This window comes from Apis cerana, linkage group LG10, assembly GCF_029169275.1.
Source record: "Apis cerana isolate GH-2021 linkage group LG10, AcerK_1.0, whole genome shotgun sequence".
Lineage (NCBI taxonomy): Eukaryota > Metazoa > Arthropoda > Insecta > Hymenoptera > Apidae > Apis > Apis cerana.
In genome coordinates this window covers 9,618,744-9,639,064 of record NC_083861.1, presented here as the reverse complement: position 1 = coordinate 9,639,064, position 20,321 = coordinate 9,618,744, and the positions used below count along the sequence as shown (strand labels likewise).

General features: G+C 44.0%; 1 protein-coding gene and 1 long non-coding RNA gene across 20 annotated transcripts in view; one reads left to right on the top strand and one right to left on the bottom strand.

Annotated features, from left to right (window-relative positions):
* The first annotated feature begins 208 nt into the window (after window positions 1-208).
* LOC107999479 (PDZ and LIM domain protein Zasp-like) overlaps window positions 209-20,321 on the top strand; it is a 29,483-nt gene continuing 9,370 nt past the window's right edge. For 3 of the 19 annotated variants that reach the window (XM_062080205.1, XM_062080202.1, XM_062080196.1), the window contains exons 1-11: window positions 292-2,168; window positions 12,791-12,942; window positions 13,054-13,225; window positions 13,302-13,438; window positions 13,543-13,643; window positions 14,034-14,199; window positions 16,477-16,662; window positions 16,754-16,856; window positions 17,189-17,341; window positions 17,938-17,991; window positions 18,840-18,960. In XM_062080205.1, coding sequence (XP_061936189.1) covers window positions 2,064-2,168; window positions 12,791-12,942; window positions 13,054-13,225; window positions 13,302-13,438; window positions 13,543-13,643; window positions 14,034-14,199; window positions 16,477-16,662; window positions 16,754-16,856; window positions 17,189-17,341; window positions 17,938-17,991; window positions 18,840-18,960 — 1,450 coding nt within the window. In that variant the 5' untranslated portion in view covers window positions 292-2,063. Of the gene's footprint in view, window positions 2,169-10,891; window positions 11,096-12,790; window positions 12,943-13,053; window positions 13,226-13,301; window positions 13,439-13,542; window positions 13,644-14,033; window positions 14,200-14,740; window positions 14,973-16,476; window positions 16,663-16,753; window positions 16,857-17,188; window positions 17,342-17,937; window positions 17,992-18,839; window positions 18,961-20,321 lie in introns of those variants that run through there. The other 16 variants (XM_062080204.1, XM_062080201.1, XM_062080193.1 and 13 more) reach the window with 10 other exon arrangements.
* On the bottom strand, window positions 1,886-6,596 carry LOC133666765 (uncharacterized). Its single transcript, XR_009831368.1, has 2 exons — window positions 2,825-6,596; window positions 1,886-2,489 (listed from the first exon to the last, which is right to left on the bottom strand). It is a non-coding gene; the product is annotated as an uncharacterized LOC133666765 (long non-coding RNA).

Here is a 20,321-nt window from a genome sequence, read left to right as displayed (position 1 = left end):
CCTTTCGACATGGGATATGGGCATACAACCGAGGACGAGACGAGCAACTCGCGGATGAGTCGCATACTTTCACCTTTCCGGAGTTTCCTGGGACTCTGTTCCCCGAGCCACGTCCCGCATGCGTACGCCCAGAGTCTGAGTCACTTCTGCCGTGGCCGACGAACGTTCCTTCTCCTCCCTCTTTCTCTTTCCTACTCCTCGGTAGTCGTCTCATGCTTAGGGACCGAGAACGTGACGTCGGTCCTGAGCAATTTATGTAAAGCATTCTAGGCATGATTCACGAACTAGTTCGCGCCCTCGTGACCGCCACCGGCGCAGAAAATGCAGCCGCTCTCGACGGAACGAAAATCTAGGCTCATCCGTCGAATAGCAATTTCGCATTTCAGCGCTGACCATTCCTTCGCGATTACGATAACTCGATCATCTCGCGTACGTGCACCGCGAATTCCGTCGAACGTTTCATTTCGTTTTCGTTATTGGCGATCGATTTTCGAAGAAGGTGATCTTCGAAAGCGTAATCGTCGGTTGGCTTCGTGATAACAGATTTGTAATATCGTAATCGACGCAATGATCGATCTTTAAGCGACGAATGAAGTCCGATTATGCGTCGAGTGGAGAAGGTTTATTGACAACGATTGACAACTTGTTTAAAAAAGTCGGCGATATCGCGCGCGAGACGAGGAGCGTTAATCGATCGGTCGTTCGATTCGAAGTAGCGATCGGGAATAAATTACAATCGCGGAGAGAAGAAGTGCATGGGTGTAGACGGTGGAGCGAGCAAGGTGCTTCTCTTCATGGTCGCAGCACATGGGAGCAATGACAGAAGGTGGAGCGAAGGAAGGAATCGGCAGTGCGAGAAAGAAAGAAAGGTAGCAAGTGGTGGAAAAAAGAAGGAATGAAACGTCGGGAATGCCATCCTGATACCACGATCACGTATCCTCCTTTATCCTCTTCCACCTCTCGCCTCCCCCTTCCCCTCCCTTCTTTCCTTCCGCGCCCCTCTTTTTTTCTCTCTTCCTTTTTTCCTCTTTTTTTCGATATTTCCATCCTGCCTCCTACATACACATTCCCTTATCTTTATCGATCTCTTCTTTGTGATTCCTTCCTCTTCCTTCGACGCAACGCGAGAGACCATCACCATCGTGCATTCCATCGTTCGTTCCATCGCCTACTTCCCTATCATTTCCCGTTTCCGGTTCTGCAATTTCGCGGTTTCCTTGCACGCTTCGTTTCGTTCGAATTAGAAAAAAAGAGAGAGGGAGAGAAGAGAGAAAAAGAAGAAAGAGAGAGAAAGAAAACTTTTCACGGTACGCGATTAAAGAGAGAGAGAGAGAGAGAGGGAGAGAAAAAAGGGGAAAAGAAGGAAAAAAGAATCATCGATTCCGCTGGCCTTCCACTCCCGCATCATCGTTGCCCCTTGTACCTAATGGCCGCGATACACAGTCGAAACAGATAAATCTCGATGCTTCCTTCCTTTTCCCGTGGAAACGTGTCTCTTCCTCGAACTTTCCATTCACCCCCTCCCCGGATAATTCTGGATCGCGGTCTCGTTCCTACCCGCGTGTTGGGTCTCTATCCCTATCCCCGCCCCTGGCCAGAACCGCGGCAGAGCCGAATCGGATGGAAGGAAGGCAGCCAGGCAGGCCCCGCTGCCCGACTGACCGTCCTCACAGTCTGTTGTACCTTTACTCCGGTCTGCGCGTTCTTCAGGAACGTACGTGCCGTTCTCCCAACCGCGCGATTCCGCCTCGCCAAGGCAGACGTCAACCGTGGCCGGTGCAACGTGCATATATCCTGTCTCTTCGATCTTCGAAACGAGTAGCTAAGAAAAGGAAAAAAGGAAAAAAGGAGAAAGAAAAGAAAAGAAAAGAAAAGTAAAGGAAAATAGAGGGAATCGTGTGTGTATATATATATATACATACATACATACACACACACACACATATATATATATATATATAAAACCGATCGATAACTTATTCGTTTCATTCGTTTCGTTTCATTCGCATCGAGGATTCAGTTTTCTTTTTTTTATCCGGTTGTCTGTAAAAGATATCAGTGATATGGCCCAGTTGATCAACGTCAAACTATCCAGATTCGACGGATCTCCCTGGGGTTTTCGTCTTCAGGGAGGGAAGGATTTCGGCACACCGCTCGTCGTGCAAAAGGTAAGGCGTTTCGTTTATTTGATATTCCTTTTTGCGATCATTTTCTTCTCCTTCTTCTTCTTCTTCTTCTTCTTCTTATTCTTCTTCTTCTTTTCCTTCTTCTTTTCCTCGTTTGACACTCGGAGAATGTTCGTGAGAGGAGAGATGTCGGTTCGATGCTTTTCATCGGGAAGAGTTTATTGTTCAGAGTTGGATAGAACGAGTCTGACAGATATAGCTTGCGATATAATCGGTTGGCTCTTCGGTAAATTGCATGCGTATTTGAATCGGTCACGTACATTTTATTTAAAACGTGACTCTGTTTCACTTCTTTGTGTCGATCTGTCGCGAAAAAAGGAAAAAGAAAAAAATTACGCCTGCTCAATGTTATCGGCAAGCGTCGAATCGATAAAACGATTTATCGCTTCGATGATTTGTCATCATCGTTGCATCGCGTGTAAACTTGCACTCTTCGAACCATTATTGGTTAAAGTAAACTGCAAACTGCAAACTTCTATTTACAAGTGCGTTAAAGATAATTCCTGTTGCGCTTGTGTCGATAAAAAGTTCTTATCAGAGGGGAGAAGGAGGAGAGAGGGAGGGGGAGAGAGCGGAGAGGGAACTCATCGAAAGATATACATTCGGCTCGAATGAATGAAAAATTCGACGTTGCTTACCTTGATCGCCGTGACGTTTTAGCGGTCATGGCGAGAGACTCTGTTAGCCAGCAACAGGGGTGAGAATTATTTAAATTCGTTCGAATCGTGTTCGAATCGTGTTTCTCAGACAACGGATTCCCGTCTCTCTTCCTTTCTCCATAAAGAACCGTGAGGCGGGATTACGTAATAGACTAACAAACGCCAAATTATTTCACGCGCATCGGTAGAAATCGTTGCCAACTACGTGCGAAACGCGCGGACCGCCGTCGCCGCCGTGTTTTGGCGACCAGGCGCGCTGTAACACGAGAAGCTTTTGGCTTCTATCGCCGCGACTTTCCTAAGGATTTTTCAACTTTCTTCCTTTATTTCAACGACGACATCGGTTGACATTTAATTACGAAACATCAGGTAGCTCAACGACTCCTCCCCCTCCTCCGTTGCGAATCTTCTTCCAGTCCTCCCGCTGTACGTTCTTTTATTAACGATCGCTCGTTTGTTTGTTATCGTTTGCCAAAAAAAAAAAAAAAGTAAAAAAATATAAAGAATCATGTCAAGGCGCGAATCGTATTCTCAAAAATAGCCATATTATAACCGATGATGAATGATGGAAATATTTTGAAATATTTTCGAATCATCGAGCAGCTGTCAACGAAGGAGTTGGCCACGAATATATGTATGTATATAATTTTCGGCCTCTCGTTCGAGTATTCTGTGGAGGACTGAGTAGAGAGAGAACGATCGGAAACGCGCAACCGGATTCCGTTTTCATCGATGTTCAACAGTTTTATCTCGCGATCGACATTTCGAACTTGGCCTTCTTAAGCAGCACGTGCTCCGTTTATTTTATGAGGCCGCAAATACGACGTCCGGCCGCCCTCGAGGTTTCTCGGAAAGGAGAGAAATACGAGTCTGACGGTGTCAAACGGCTCCCATCACCAAAACGAATTTACGAATTAATCTCGAGTAATCGCGATTTTAATAAGTTTAATTTTCGCTCCCGTCATTCGTTATCGCGTTTTTTTTACCGCGATTTATTGAATCCGCGGCAAAATAATCTCTGCGACGCGACCACGTCGATTTTGCAATATCGTGAATTTTACAAAGACGCGTATGTATGTGTGTGTATATATATATATATATGCCTGGTTTACCTTTTCTTCGCATCGACGATTATTGCCAATGTATTTACCCAACCGGTCGCTTAACACACCGATCTATTTAAAGGTTACGCTTATCTATCGAGTGAACACGTATACATGGACTTCTAGCGATCTGTTTTGCATACTGGGATTTTTTCTTTTTTTTTTTCTTTCCTTTTTTTAAATACGGATTTTTTAAAGGAATCGGACCTGTTCTCGAAACAGAAGAGGAGGAGCGATAACTAAGGATGGTGATCGTTTTTAAAAATCGACGCGATCGAAAACGTTCGAAAAGAGAGGAAAAAGAGGAGGGGAGAGGAGGAGGGAGAGAGGCGCGACGCGTCGCTGGTAATCCGAGGCAAATTATTTGGGCGTTCTATTTCTAGAAGGTGCCTTTGCGAAACGCGCAAGCCGGGTCGAGCCCCGCTCGCGAAGACAACGACGAAGACGAAGGCAATGACGAAGACGATGTCGTCGACGGGTTCGGTTCCTTCCTGGACCGCGTTGGTCACCGCGAAAATAAATTTTTCTAAGGAGGGAGCGACGTCGCGTCCGATCGATAAAAATACCGATCGTCCACGCACCATGCGCGCTCACCTCCTTCTCTCCCTCTGGAGGGAAGAAAGATTCGAAAAAAACGGGAGAACGGCAAGCGATTCGCTCCGTTTCTCCGTCGATCCATTTCCAATTTTTCGTATCTCGAAAACAGGAGATAATAATTTCTTTTTTTTTTTTTTTAAATATCGATTTGACACAATTTTAAGGACAGGGGAAGAGTTATTGGTCGAGAGGGGGGGGTTTGGTCGTTCTCTCTCGTAATCTGCGACAAACAGCTGCGCGTATCTGGGCGCGGGTTTCCGTGATTCGATGCAGTCGGTGCAACGTGGGCGCTCGTCGTTGAATATACGCGATATATTTCGTTGGCGAGCGACGCTTACGAATAGCATTATCGCGCCAAGGAAGGACTCGACATAAATTCCGCGTGTCGTTAGCCGATTACACCGTGACTTCGATAAAACCGTTTTTTTTATTTTGTTTTTTATCGTTCCTTTTCCACCGCCTCCTCGATGCCAACCTCGACGTCTAATCGCGACTCGAACGGGCATGTGTATGTGTGTACGCGTGAATAATTTAGAGGATCGGTTACGACATCGTTGGAATTTCTCTCCTGCTCGTTTCGGATCATTTGGAATCATTTCACGGAATGAATCACGGAATTTCGCTGAGTAGGAAAGGAAATTTTTAACGAGGATTCCTTAATCATTTTATTTTCCTGGAAGGAACGGTTCAACTCGGATAATTTTCCAAGCTTGTTCGAAACGCATTTACGATCACCGCGATTAGAATCTTAATTGTTATGCTCGTTAAACGATTCGTGTTATTTTTCCTTTTTTCTTTTTCCCAGAAATTCCGTTCCCTCCGAAGATACGATAATATCGCGCGCAACGTTTGACGATCGGTATTAACAGGTAGTATCCAGCTAGAAAAAAAAAAAAAAAAATAACAGTCTCGAGGAGTCCTCGAGGACTTCCTTTCCGATAAAGGTTAACACGCGAAATGTGGCAATAACTGGGATTTTGCCAGCCGCGTGGGAAGAGGAGCCGGGATTTGGGGGATTGAAAAATGACGTACCATCGCGGACGAACGAGCAAATTGTGTATTTCTCGCGCCCCGACTAAACGTAGAGGCAAATTTTCATAAATACGTTTGGCACGTACGAATCGTCTTCGGGAATAACTTCTATCGAAAGAGGCATCGTCGTTCAATCTCTCTCTCTCTCTCTCTTTTTCTTTTTTTTTATTTCTCTCTCCTCGAAGAGAGTAGGAGCGAGGAGCAGAGAAAAGGAAAAAGAAAAGGAAAGGAAAGGAAAAAAAGGCGAATACGCTTTTGGTATCGAGAACGGGCGATATTTTCGTCATTATCGAAAATAAGCCGGTCGCGTCGAGTCACCGTTCGCGAATTCTGTTTATGTCTACGAGGTCCGATTCCCCTCCCCTCTCCTTCCTCCTCCTCCTCCTCCCTCGTGCTTAAAATCTCCGTTGCACACGTTGCAAGAGAAAACGTAATCGTTGCGAGGCAACGAGTTGTACGAGCCGATTTGTTTACGAGCTGCAAGCAGGGAGCGCAAGCAGGCAGCGGGGCGCGAATTCGATTCGAGGCAGGATGTCGCCGGCTGGCCGGTGTTGCACCGGCTGCAACCTCGTAATTCCGGCGAGCTGGATAGAAGAAAAAAAAAAAAAAAAAAAGGGGCGAAACGAGTTTCCGCCTTTCCACGAACCGCGCGTTCGACGGGATTTGTTCCCCGAAGCCGGGGATCAAACTGTTGAGAAAATAGATCGGCACGATTTTTCGACTTCTCGCCACGTGAAAAGTGAAATTCGAGAGTTTTGTAATCATGGAAGAACGAAGGGAATCCTTCGTGTCATTTTTCTTGTTCGATTATTCAGCGAATGAAATGGGATTTTTTTTTCGTTTAACGTAAGTGACGGATAAGCGATAAATCAAGATCCGATTGAACGAGACGTTTCAATGGCGGAGGGTGGAGGAATTCTCTGGCATACCTCCCTTCCGAGGCTTGGCAATCGCCAACTACCTGGCAACAGTTGCACCCAACATTGTTTACCAGACAGCGAGTTATCAGTCCAAATTGAACCAGTTTATCTCGATTATCTTCGGTCCCCGATTACCGATTGGTCACTCGGTGCCGTCGCTGGGATTACGCTGGGATCGTCGAAACTGGGTGTCGAGCAAAGTACGTGGTATCCACGGCCCTGAAAAAAAAAAAATCGAAACTCGTGGCCCGAAGCGACGATAAATTGCTCTAAACTTGACACAATTGCCAAGAAGATTGCGGGGATCTTGAACAAGGGGATCGTGAAATGTCAAGAACTCGGGGATAATAACTCGTCTCTGTATTAATTTTAAACGGACGAGCGCACCGTTTGTCCTAACTCTAACTCTTTTAGAAATTCTTTCGAAAAGTTTTTTCTCTTCTTCTTTCTTTGAAAAAAAGAAAAAAGACAGAGTAATAATAAAAATTCGCGCGACAACACGCCGGGCAGAATTTTTGGCCCGGATTTTCTGGAGATACAGATTTTCAGAGTACGTACGAGCGATGGTTGCACACGGTACGAAAATACATTTTGGCTCATGGACGGCGACATGGTTGTCGATATGACAATCGGTGACATATATTTTCCAAGCTTAAATCCCATCTCTATCCGTTGGTAAGCGTCGAAGGAACGATCTTTGAACGAATTTATTACGAACGTACGTGTACAAGTACGTGTACGTGAGATTTCTTTTTCTTTTTTTTTTTTTCTTCTTCTTTCCACTCCGAACCGCCCACCACCAACGAGACTTATTCACGATACGCTATTCCTTTTACGCGTAAATGCAAATGCAGCCAAGGACACGGGCGCGCAATCGTTATAAGTTTGCGATAAAAATACTCGAAATTACTCATCCGCGAGTTCTTTTCAACTCGAAAAGAAAACTTGGAAAACGTTTTTTCTCTTCCTTTCAAATAAAACGTTGTTTTCTTCCATTCCAAAGCATAAATAATAGTAATAATAATAATAATAATAATAATAATAATACGTCGCTTCGCGGTGACGGTTTCGAATCTCCCTCGTTGGATCTCGCGTAACGTTTAGAGAATGGAAGAGCGTTCGCGGAAGTCGAGGACACGAAATTTTTTTTCCAATCGGAGTCTCTCTTTCCGGTGGCCGATCGTTGGTCCGCTGGTGCAAAGAGAATTGCTGCGGAGGCCGAAAGGAAGCCCGGCCCGTGGATATTAATAGAGGCCGAGGCCCGGTGGCGGACGCCACCGACGAGCTTACACCCGTGGATATAAAAATATCGCTTTTATTTCTTACTGCGCTCTCCCAACTTTTCGACTTTTTCTCTCTCCCTCTCTCTCTCTCTCTCCACCCAATTTTCCCAAAACCACTCGCTCCACTCTTATTTTATATTAGAATTATTGCCTCCGCGAGCTCTCCTCGTCTCTTTTTCCTCAACACCTAGAACCGTCTCGTTCTCAATGATTCTAGTTTCTAGTTTCCGTCGTGATTAATTATACCCACGTAGGCACACAATTTCAAGGAATTATCGTTGAAACGACAAGTCGAGTTAAAGAATCAGCAGATCAGCAATCCGATCGAATCGGACAGTTTCGATCGAAGCGATCGTCGAATTTCTTTTTTGAAAAAGAAAGGCATCCCCGTTTGGAGGGGGGGATTTTCACGTTCGCGTTGTCAGCAAGGCAAACGAGGAAAAGACCAGACAAGGTAGAGTGAAATTGTATCTCGATGACGAAGTCGAAGATTTAGAAGCGCCATCGTAAATGCCGATTCGATTTCGGGAATGAAGGGACATAGTGGGAGGCAGTTGTGGGAAATTTGCCAAAAACTCGGACCAGAAATCGGTCTTCCCGCGTATGTTTGCCTCCCCACGAGTGCTCGGAGCCACCTCGTGAATCCGTGGGTAATACGACACCCGCTGTCACCGTGATTACGAAATTATCGAAACTCGTGAGAATATCGAGCTCTTCCTAAAAATTAGCCCCCTCCCCCTCCATCTTACCCCTTAACCTAAGCGAGAAGGGGACAACGTAGGGAAAAAGAAAAACGGTTCGGTTGCGCAAAACGCGCGTTTATTTCCGGATTTGAAAATAGCGTGCAGTAGGCGCGCTTCTCCGCGCGAAGGCGAAGCTACGAATGAAAAAGTAGAAGACGTAGCGCGGCGATAATTCTAATCGACGGCTTTATATGCACTCGCGCTCTCCTCCACAATCTCCTCCTTCTCTTGCGTTCCTCGGCTGACGAGGAGGAAGCGAGGTGAGCTCATTCCAAAACGTTTTGCCCCGCGTCATCGGCTGTAGAGCGCGGCTGACTGGCGCGTCTTGTATTCCTCAATCTCCTCTTCATCCACCGCCTTCATTCTCTCTCTCTCTCTCTCTCCAACGCGATTCTCTCGAGCAGCGACCGACAACGATCCTTTGTGGCTCTCCTGTCTCCGCAACATCTCTTCTCTTCCGGCTCTCCGGAGTGGTGTGTGTCATCGGGCCTAATCACGCGCACCTCCGAGAACCGAATCTTACTTACTTTCACGCAATCGTTGACCTCGGTTTCCTTGTCGAACCGTGAACAGTCACGTACCCGTTATTCCGAGAAAACCTCCATTTCCTATATAACACTTGAATCGCTTTGTTAACGCGATTAAAAGGGGGAGAGGAGGGGTAGGGGGAGGGGAAGACGCATCATCGGAGCGGCAGGCGTGAATATACGAGAGGCGACGCGTCTCTCGTTGGGAAAAATTACGGAATCTCGAGTTCTAGAGAGGCACGGACGTCATCGATATTCAGCCTTCCGTAGAAGGAGGTTTACGACTCGGTTACACGCGACTCGATACACGCACACGCGCGTGCGCGCGCGCATACGTGGCGTGGTATAGAACACGCTCGCTCGTGAGCGTGTATATTGTTACATCTTGCGCGCGAACAAGCGCGGTGCAGTTTGTTTGAAAAGATAAGACCAGATCGAACCAATAGGCCAATAATTTCGGGCTGACGTCACTCTCTATTTCCTCTGCTCTTACACCTTGGGACAACAGAGATCACACCGTTTACTTTGCCTCTTATTCAACCGGCCGCGAATATCACGTATGTACACACATACATATATATACATTTATATGTATGTATGTATTTATATATATATATATATATATATATATATATATATATATAATTAGAGAGTGGCGCGAGTATTCGCAAATGCAGATAAGTTTATCGGTTTGCGCGGTGTGGATCCGATGGAAGGAATCGCGAAAAAGCGGGATGATAATCGAATACGTTCGACGAACACGATGAATTCTCCTTCCAAGTTGAAGTTCTTCCTCCTCCTACGGAGAATTCCACGTGAAATTTCACGTTATACAAATTTCTTCAGGATTGCTCAGATTCGAGGATAATTTTAATTTCCCCCCTTCCCTTTTTTTTTTATTTCTTTTTCTTTTCTTTTTTTCCTTTTTTTTTTTTTCTTTACTGCAGCTGCAGGTCCATCAAGCGTTATTCGGTTGTATAATAATAAAATCCAATAGCAACGGCCAGTGGTGTTAATAATCCGAAGTGGGAACGAAGAAGAAAGTATCGGTGACTTATTTCCATCGAGCGCGTTCCCTTTCATTTGGTCCGATTAAAACCGGTGTCACTGACCGATACCCGTTCCCCCGTGTCCATGTGTTTTTCGAGAGTAACGCACGTATGAACGAGCCTTAAGTCCTCTCGAAGCGGGAGAAAGAAAGAAAGGAAGGAAGAAAGAGAAAAAAAAAAAGGAAAAAAGGGACAGAAATGCATTCCAGCATGGAAGGTGGGATGGATCCGTCTCTGATAACCCGCCCATCGGAATGCGTACCTCGTACACCTTGGCGTATTCTCCCTCTCGATTCCACCGCTATTCAAGCGCATCTACTCGCATCGTCGCACATATTTCGGTTGTATTTTTAGAAAACGTCGTTTATTAATAATACCTCTTCCATGGCCCCGCCAACCGCTGAAGGATCTCCCGTGGATCCTCCCACCGGCGTTATTGCTCCAATAACTTTTGCAATCGAAAATAATGTACATCATTTTCGTCCGCGATTACGGTATGACGTAATTAACATAATTTATCAAGTTTCCTCCGATTTGACGAGAAAGGAAGAAAGGAAAAGAATTTAGCGCCTTGTTAACCGTACGCGATACGCATATATCGTAACGTAAAGAAAAGAAAAAGGGAGCTGGTTTCCTATCATCGACAATTTAATCGCGCGATCGTCAGTACAGGGCATATATGCTGGAGGCGGAGGGAAGGGCGAGGGAAGGCAAACTCTATATACTTTGTCCAAAATTGTCAGAGGGCTATTATTACCCGAAGCACGCGCTTCGCCTCGGCCGCTCGCTCACTCGCAGTTGGTGCACGCTCGAAACGCGTATATGTCCGCGCGTACTCGTTCATTCATCGCGGTCCACGGTGGCAGGAACCACCGTCGTTCGTAGAATGAATACACGGGCCTGGGCTCCGATATGTCATACGTACGGGGCTACGTTGCATCTCGATGCGACTCAAAACACTCGGCTTCGCTTCCTCTCTTCGCTGTACACGAGCGAGTGTGTGTTTGTGTGGGGCCTATTTTTAAACCGGTCCAAGACTATTTTTAGAGTCAGCCTTTCACGTAGAGTGGCCACCAGCGCTTAACCCTGACTTCCACCGTCCTACGTTTTCGTGGACCCAGAGGGACACAAGAGGGAACATCTCGAGTTCCTTGACTCGTTTATTTCATTCTCGAGAGATATAAATCGGCAATCGCGGATCTCGTTCGCCGATCAGAGATCCTTACGGGAGAATTGAATTTCCATTCCTCCTCCTCTTTCCCGGAGGTATTACACTCGCTGTTGATAATAACGCGCGTTCGTATCCAACTATTACGACAACAACGATGACGCAACTTCGCGTTCCTATTTCTGGAGGCAGACGTGTGAATCGAACAACTCACCCTCTGCCCTGATTTCGCCTCTTCGTGACGCGAGCTTAAATCCAGAGAGGAAGATCGCTCGATTTATCGTCGAATATACCGCGTTTTGCTGTGTTTCGTGAATGATGCGCATATATATTTGTATATTTATATATCTTTTTCTCGTCGTATACGAAAAATTGACTCGAAGTTGGTTATAAACTGTATCGAGTAGGGGAAATCTTTTAATAAAAATAACGATAACAAATCATCGAACGTAAAGACGTATCTATAGAAAGAACTCGAGGGCCTGAATCGATCGCGTACGTCTATTAATTATTCTAGAGATTCCACTCGTGGAATGGAAAGAGAAAGAGAGAGAGAGAGAGAAAAGGAACGATCTCTGTTCTAGCTGTGGGAGGCTCTTAATGAGAATTTCTCGTTTTCTTCCTCTTGAAAGTATATCGATTATGTAGCGACTGGTCGAAAAGGGATCAACTTCGTTTCGTCGAAGGAAGGAAAAGGAGCGGAGCGCTAATCCTTCGCGCACGCCTTCGGTTACCAAATATATTAATAGCGTAATTAACTTGGAGCAAAATCGCGATTATAACAGCGCGAGGTGTAATGCGATAAATTATGATGATTTAAAGCGACTCATTGATCACGCGAAGTAATTCATTTCCTTAATTGCCGACCGTCGTCTGGTGAAGTTGGAATAAGGCGAGGAAAGATAAAGCGGCGAGATGCATAAATAACGACGATCGGCACTGTCGCAATTGGACGCAATTCGAACTCGTGGAGAGAGAAAAAGGAGGGAGGAGAAAAAAAGAAGAAAGAAGAAAGAAAGAAAAAGAATTCTCCGCAAAATGCACTTCGCCATCTCTTCGATGTAAACAGATCCGCGAGCGGACGGTAATCAATCGTTTAAGCCTCGTGTTACGATTAATGAATCGCGAGAAATAAGCTGGGAGGATTTTTAGACGGTGCAAAAAACGTATTCTTAGACTTCAATAAACCCTCCTCCCGGTTTATCTTCGACGTCTCTGCTCGTGTTCTCGGTCGAATCCTCTTTTTTCCAACATCCTCGCATGAATGGATGCACAGTACCCGGGCATTCGGGGTGTAACGAGCCGCGTGCACTCAAATATAGTTGGAAGCTTTCTTCTTCTTCTTCTTCTTCTTCTTCTCTCTGAATCTCTTCTGTGTCCGCGCTTTCCTTCCTTCCCTCCTTCCATAAACCTAGATAACATCGATCGTTTTTTTACCTAAAACGAAAGAAACAGAAGTAGCATTTTTAAAATAGCGATAAATTCGTACGATTAAGTAGTAAATAAAACTTTGTCGATCGCAGGTGAATACCGGATCACCGGCGGAAGCGGCCGGTCTGAAGGCCGGCGATGCAGTAATCAGGGTGAATAACACGGAGATGTACAACCTGAGGCACAAGGACGCGCAGGACGTTATCGTGAGAGCCGGGAACAACTTCGAGTTGACCGTACAGAGGTAGAGGCAGACACCGCCGAATCTTTTCAACATTTTTCCCCTCTCTCATCCATATCATCCGCTCTGTCTAGCTATCATTTCGATTCACCTCGATTTGCTGGTTGTTCACAGAGGTGGAGGTACCTGGAAACCGCACGTGTCTCCGATAAGCTCTACCCTGCCCTCGCCGTCCCCTACCAGCGGGTTGAGCAATATAGCTCCAGTTACGAAAACATCGTTGGCGGCCAAGAAACAAGATGGGCCGCTCATAGGGAGCGGTCACAATTTCAGTCCGAAACCATTCGTTAGTGTCGCTCGTTAATCGACGAAGCCAGCGGACTATTTATTTGATGATTTATTTGTGTTTATTCGTGTTGCAGCTTAATGGAACGGGAGACGGGTCGATTAAATCGATCGTTAACAAACAGTACAACAGCCCAGTAGGTATATACAGCGAGGAGACTATCGCGGAGACTCTTTCCGCGCAAGCGGAAGTTCTAGCCGGCGGTGTGCTCGGGTAAGAAGAATAGGATCGTTGTTGTTGTCCAAGATAATGAAAATATATAAGCATATTGGATATATTGAGATAGGATAATAACAGAGCGTGACGATTGTTTGCAGAGTGAATTTCAAGAAGAACGAGAAGAATTACAATGCCGAGAACAGCGAGGTATTCAAAATGGTTCAGGAAGCTGACAAAGAGCCAAAGACACCGGAACCCGGTTAGTAATCGATCAGCGTTTACAGGAAATTCTTAATTTAGAGAAAGAGAAAGATCCATCATTCCCTTTTGATCTATGAAATTTATATTTCGAGATTCCACTTGCTTCTCTCTTGTTGTTTAATATATACATATAATTGTTGTGAACGAAATGAAATGAAAGAAAAAAAAAAAAAAAAAGAAAAAAGAAAGAAATCAAAGAAAAATCTTTGGAGAGTTGTTGCATACGGGTTGTTGTAACGGTAGTCGGGCGCGTAACAGTGGAACGAAGGAATCGTTAAAAAGAGCGTGACGCGCGATAAATAATCTCTCCAGCGATTTTTCAACGATTGGATCAACTGGCTCCAGTTAGCCTGGTGCATGCCGGTACGATAACTTCTTTGCGAAATAGCGGAGCCAACTGCGCAGAGCGGCGTAATCACGCCGTGCTCGCCGGCCCTGGCAGGACTGAGGCCAGTCTCGGCACCGGAAACGAAGCAGCAGTCGCAACCGTCCACGCCGCAATCGAGCCTTCCACCTGGACAGAACGTTTGTGCCGAATGCGAGAGGCTCATCGTGTAAGTTCACGCCAAGAGGCGCATCGCCCTCTCGGTCGTTACTTTCTTTCTTTCAGAGACATGGAGAACGGGAAAGGGGCAAAAGAAAAAAAAAAAAAGAAAAAGAAAAAGAAAAAGAAGATAGGACGATTCTATATCTAGTTGCGGCTACGAGAAACGATTCCCTTTCGACGAGTGAGTGGAAGAGAAGTGGCACAATTATTCACCATTTCGATCCCCAACGTCGAATTGGATCCTCCGTGAAACGCGTTCTTCTTCATTCGTGTTTCTTTTTTTTTTTTCTTTTTAAACTGGATTCGATTTCTTTTAAGAAGTAACGAGAGTGAAGTAAGGACGCGAGAAGGGTTCGATACGACTTGGAAATCGATGGACGCGTGGAGGACAAGAGATGACAGAGGATAAACCCCCTCACCCTCCCCTTACTCCCCCTTTAAGGGAGATAGAACAGTTCGTTTTGTTGTTCGTTGCGCTCACGGTTATTAGACATTATCTCTTCGTACTGGTCGAGTCACAGAACGGTTTCTCTACTTCCATGCCGTAGTTTCTTCGAGAACAGAGTTTTACTCGTCGGTGAGCCACGCCGTTGGCGGAAGAGCCACTTCGCCGAGATCACCCACGCCTCTCTTTCATGCACTCCATGGTAGTAGGAGTTCAGCCGTCAATTTCAATGAAAGTCCGTCGTCGAAACATCAAGTGCAACGACAGGAGTCCTCCTCTTCTTCCCCCTCGGGATCATCGGGTGTTCGTTGTAACAACTGCGACCGAGTGATCGTGTAACTATTCAACGTGAAATCCTCTCTCTCTCTCTCTCTCTCTCTTTCTCTCTCTTTCTTTCTCTTTTTCCTTGCACGGTCGAGATGGACCGGACTGTTTCGACGATATGTCGCTTTTCACATGTGCAGAAGTAACGTAAGCACGTATGTGGGCAGGAACGAGTTCGCGATTCCGTGATATTTTTCTTTTTTTTTTTTTTTCCCTTTCTTTTTGCTTTTTTCATGTTTATATTATTATTCATCGAATCGTGACTCTCGTTCCTAGCGTAACGTTTCGTAACCAAAGACAAAAAATATATATATTGTACATACACGCTGAATTATGACCGCCTGGATTGTTGTCGTGTCGCCTGGTATCATCTCGAAATGCTTTTTTTTTGATATATAGACGAGAAAGAAATCTTTATGGATCTTTATGCATTCGTCCATTCGTAGATCGATACTCGAATCGTAATTGGTGTTTTGTACACGTGCACGTTTTGCCGCTATGTTTTTTTGGAATGGAAGCACAGAACCCTTTCTCTTGTCGCCTCTGTCGTCGATATCGCTTCTTCGAAGAAAAAAAAAAAAAAAAAGAAAAAAGTAAATAAATAAATGTTTCGATTCACGAACATTCTCATCATTTTCTCTATGGAAAAGTGTGGATATCATTTGCAATTGTAAAAGCTTCCTCTCGCTTAATTTTTATAGGAATTGATTAGCAAGATCTAATATTTTCATTTTTTTCGACCTCCATCGCATCTTTTCAACGTATCATTGGCATTCTTTGTGTCATTTTGTGTCGAATTACATATTGGTACGTAATCGCCGGGATGGCATAGATCCAATGGCTTTCAATGTTGTGATATTTTTTTTTTTTTGTTTTTGAACGTGTTTCTTTTTTTTTTTTGTATCAATGTTGTGTTTTTTTTGTACATTTTTTTCTACGTATTCTTTTTTCTTCCCTTTTTGTCAAGAACATTCGAACATTTTTTTCTTTTTCGAATGTCTCAAACAAAATTTTTTCATTGTTTCGCGATTTTTCTCGTCTTCATTTCTCGATTGTTATTATACAACAACGTTCGCGTATACGTATCCATATTTTTAAATAATTTTAAGCAATGTTTTTTATCAATTTTTTTTATCAAGAATACATTATTCATCTCTCGAACAAACGATGTGTATCTCATTAAGAATTAACTGAGATTCATTTCACTTAACAGAGCATCACGATCACCAGTAAATCTTAATTACTCAAAAATTACACCACGTGTAACACGAACCCTGCATTCTCGGCCTCTTTCGTCGAGGTATCGAGTCCAGTCCCCACTTTTTTTTCTCGACACTTGTAGCAAAGAAAAAAAAAAAAAAACTCGTGGCACATCAGACAAGCAAAAGCACTCTCAACCCTTTATGTAAAAAAAAAGAAAAAAAAAAAAAAGAAAAACCAATCGAACACATGTAAAAAAAAAAACCTCTCTTCTAATCGATTATTCTTTCTTTCTCTCCCTCTCTCTCTCCGCAGAGGTGTCTTCGTGAGAATCAAGGACAAGAATCTTCACGTGGAGTGTTTCAAATGCTCCACTTGCGGCACTTCCTTGAAAAATGTCGGCTACTATAATATCAACAACAAATTGTATTGCGACATACACGCGAAATTGGTCGCCAGGCAAAATGCACCTGCTGGCATGGTTCCAATCACTATACCACCGTAAGTAATGTTGAATCATAAGGAAATCGGGGAGAATCATGCGCGAAATATGCGCAGAATTTAAATAACGCGCTAAATAAAAACGTTTCAGGGGCGGTAATAAGGCTCCTGCGAGCACCATTTCCGCCGCTCTCGCGCATGCTCCGTTATCTCCACCCTTGAGCAATCACGCATCGTCGCCCCAACCATTCTCTGTAAGTTCATCCTTCAATTATTATTATTATTATTATTATCATTATTATTATTATTATTATTATTATTATTATTATCATATCTCGAGTTTGTTTTGCTTCACGAGTGACAAGCAAATTAATATTCGTTTGATCGCTTGCTACGAAGAAGACGTAGTAGTAGTAGTAGTAGTAGTAGTAGTAATAGAATCGATGGGAAGAGAATACGAAGATTCTCCAGATCCCGAGAGAAAATTAGGATGAAAATAATTAAGATGTAACATAGTATGTGTGTGTGTGTGTGTGTGTGTGTGGTATTTCTTTTTTTTTTCGCTCGCCACTAATCGCTTTTCCAGGCTTGCAATCGTTCGAGTACTCCCGATTACTTCGGATCCCCGAATTCTCAGCTCTCGCCCCTCGATAAGAACGGATACATCAGCAACGGCAACTGCAACTGGGAATCGAAAACGTTTACGAGCACGATCACCATTCAGACGGGTTGCACAGAGGTTCGCAATTAATTAATCCGGTGAATTTTATCCGATTGGAAAAATGGTCGTTTCGTTGTTCGTCCCAAAAAAGAGAAAAGTAATTTAATTAAATAATTTGATTGCCCCCTCATCGTCGTCGAACGCTGTTTCCAAAACTTTCTGACAGAATAATTCCTTTATGTATAACTATAATGATACGAATACGGAGAAGGTAAACAATCGTTGAAAATATCGCGCTGAATCAAATCGAAAGGAGAATGCGGATCTAAATAAAAATGAATAGACGGACAGAGACGGAAGGAGGAAGCGAGGCTCGGATCGGAGGAGGAAAGATACAACTAATTACGAAACTTATTATGATAATCGTTATGATTATATTCGACCTGATCGTCCTTCTGTTTCGCGAACTTCCCTATATCACAGGGCTACAAGAATAGGTTTTGCCAGCCGGGAATCTTGATCATTCGCGTCGGCGACGATTATTTCGAAGCTGTGACTAATTACCCTGGCGCGATTACGAGTGTGCGTGTTGCCACAACTCTCGCCCCCCTTCCCCCCTTTTTTTTAAGTTGCCACTTCCACGTGACATCGTTCTGTCGTTTTATGTATTACAGCCCACCCGCCTTGGCACTACGCCCGTCGATCCACCCAGTTTCCGATCAGTCCAGGTAATGTCCCAACGCGACTCGTCTTAAACGTTTCACACTCGTTACCTTACGCTTAAGGGTAAGGTACGTCCTTAGAGATCCGATGAAAATCACGCTGAACGCGGTGCCGCTGCTTTGAGTACCAGAGATATGTTCTCCACAAAAGTACGTCGATCGATAGTTTAAAAAGAATGGAAAATTATGAAAGAATTCCCTTTAAAACCGTGTGATTAATATGTAAAAAAGTTTGAATCGTGCTTCCAAATATATATATATATATATATATACATGTATAATCGAGTTCGTGATTTAAGTGCGTGAAATAACGGTGATTCGAAGAAAAATCTTTCAAAAAGTTGTTATTTATAAAGGAAAGATGCTGAATAAGTGTGGATTAAAAAAAAAAAATTAGCTTACGGTAGCTTTTCGATAAGTATGATCGTGTATTTTTTTCTTCTTCTTCTTCTTCTTCTTTTTTTTTTTTCTCCTAGTGTCTTTCCCAAGAGACATGGTGTCAAGGCAGTGGCGAATAAAAAAGAAAAAAATGATCATCGATGCTCTGATCGATTTCTGTTTCCAAAACTTTCGATTCGTCCAGAGCTTAACTAGTTCATTGGTCGTAGCGATATGCACCGCATTTTGTCATGTTGTTTGTCACCACGCCTCGCTAATTCTCACTATTCAATCATGAAATCATACATGTACATCCATTATCATCGCATTTGTTGTTGGAATGCAACGTTCATCGTTTAGTCAATATTTTATTATCGTTTAACATTCATTCTACTCATCGTTATCGCGCTTTTTGCGCGAATAAAAAAAAAAGAAAAAAGAACGAGCGAATAATAAAATATTTTCTTTTCACGCAGGCACCAACGTCGAACAATTTAATTGGTCCTAAACCGTTTGGATCGTCGAATATATCGTCCCCTCCGCTAGCGAGCACAGGAAGTAGCACTCTGCCACGACCCCAGAGTCAGACTGTGACCGGTAAGTAACATCATCCTTCACAATTCACGATTCACAATCGCGGCTAGATCTATTCCGTCGAAGGTGAAGATTCTCATTCGAGAATCGTTCAGAGAAATTATTCATCGGAAACTCGCGTCCGAAATCGTTCATCCGTCCACGGCTTCTCATTACATAATTGAACATCGTCATTACGTAACAACAACAGTGTTTTCTCTTGGAATAAAAATGAACACATCGCAGAGAAGGAGAAAAAAAAAAAAAAAAAAGAATTCCTTCGTCCTTCGCAGAAGCACGATTTTTAAAGAAGTACCTTATGCTTTTCGCCCCAACCGACGGTTACGTGCATGAAATTCCGCGTCGCGTCGCGAGCATTCTAACGATAATTACGACAAGCACGGCACAGGCATGTCAGCCCGGAATCCAAGGAGGAAACAAAAGCGGAAATTGCGGTCGTATAAATTACCGATGACAAGCTCGACTTTCTCGTTTGGCATATCTGAAGGAACGATCTCTCTCTCTTTCTCTGGTCGATCGCGTTCGTAATCCTAATGGCGAATCCGCCTCGCATTATCCTTGGCCTCGCATTGTCTTCGATTGTTGTCGCAAATAGGTCTTTTCTCGCCACTGATGAACGAGCAAAAATTATCTCGCAACGAGGCGTACGAAAATCGGATCCCTTTTGACCGAGTTTTCTAGCTTTGGCTAATATGCCCCATTTGGCTTACGTCCCTCGCAACATGTTCTCTCTCTCTCTCTCTCTCTCTCTCTCTCTCTCTCTCTCTCTCTCTTTCTCGCTCTCCATTCGCATCTTCGTTCGTTGATTCGACGCTCACGACGATCGATCATCGATTGTTCTCTCATTTACGAGCTTATTCTTTCGTTATTCGCTCATCGACGGCGAATTTTGGCGAGCTGTCGTCGATTTCGTCTTCGAAAGGAGAAGAATCTCGATCGTTATCTCGTCATCATCGATGACACGATTGTTTAAATATTTAATCGTATTCATCGTATGGAGCAACAGATGATGACGATGATGATGATGATGAGGATGACGATGATGATGCAGACTTGAATTCGAAACGAAACTGGGACGATTGAATTCGGGACCCGAATAAATAGAGACCTGAATAAATGAGTCTGTTTCGATAGAGAGAGAGCTTATGTAACGAGACTTTGCGCACGTGTTGGTTTTTTCCTATCGCTATCCCGTTTACGTATCTTTCTTTATTTTTTTTTTTTTAATTTTCTTGCACTACTTCTTGCGCGACATTAGTGTCGAAGAGATTTTATATACTAGCGATTATATATTATAGGATACCAGTGAAGAGGGGATGGTTTACAAAATCGGGAAATCGAATTGATATTTCGATTCGAAAGTC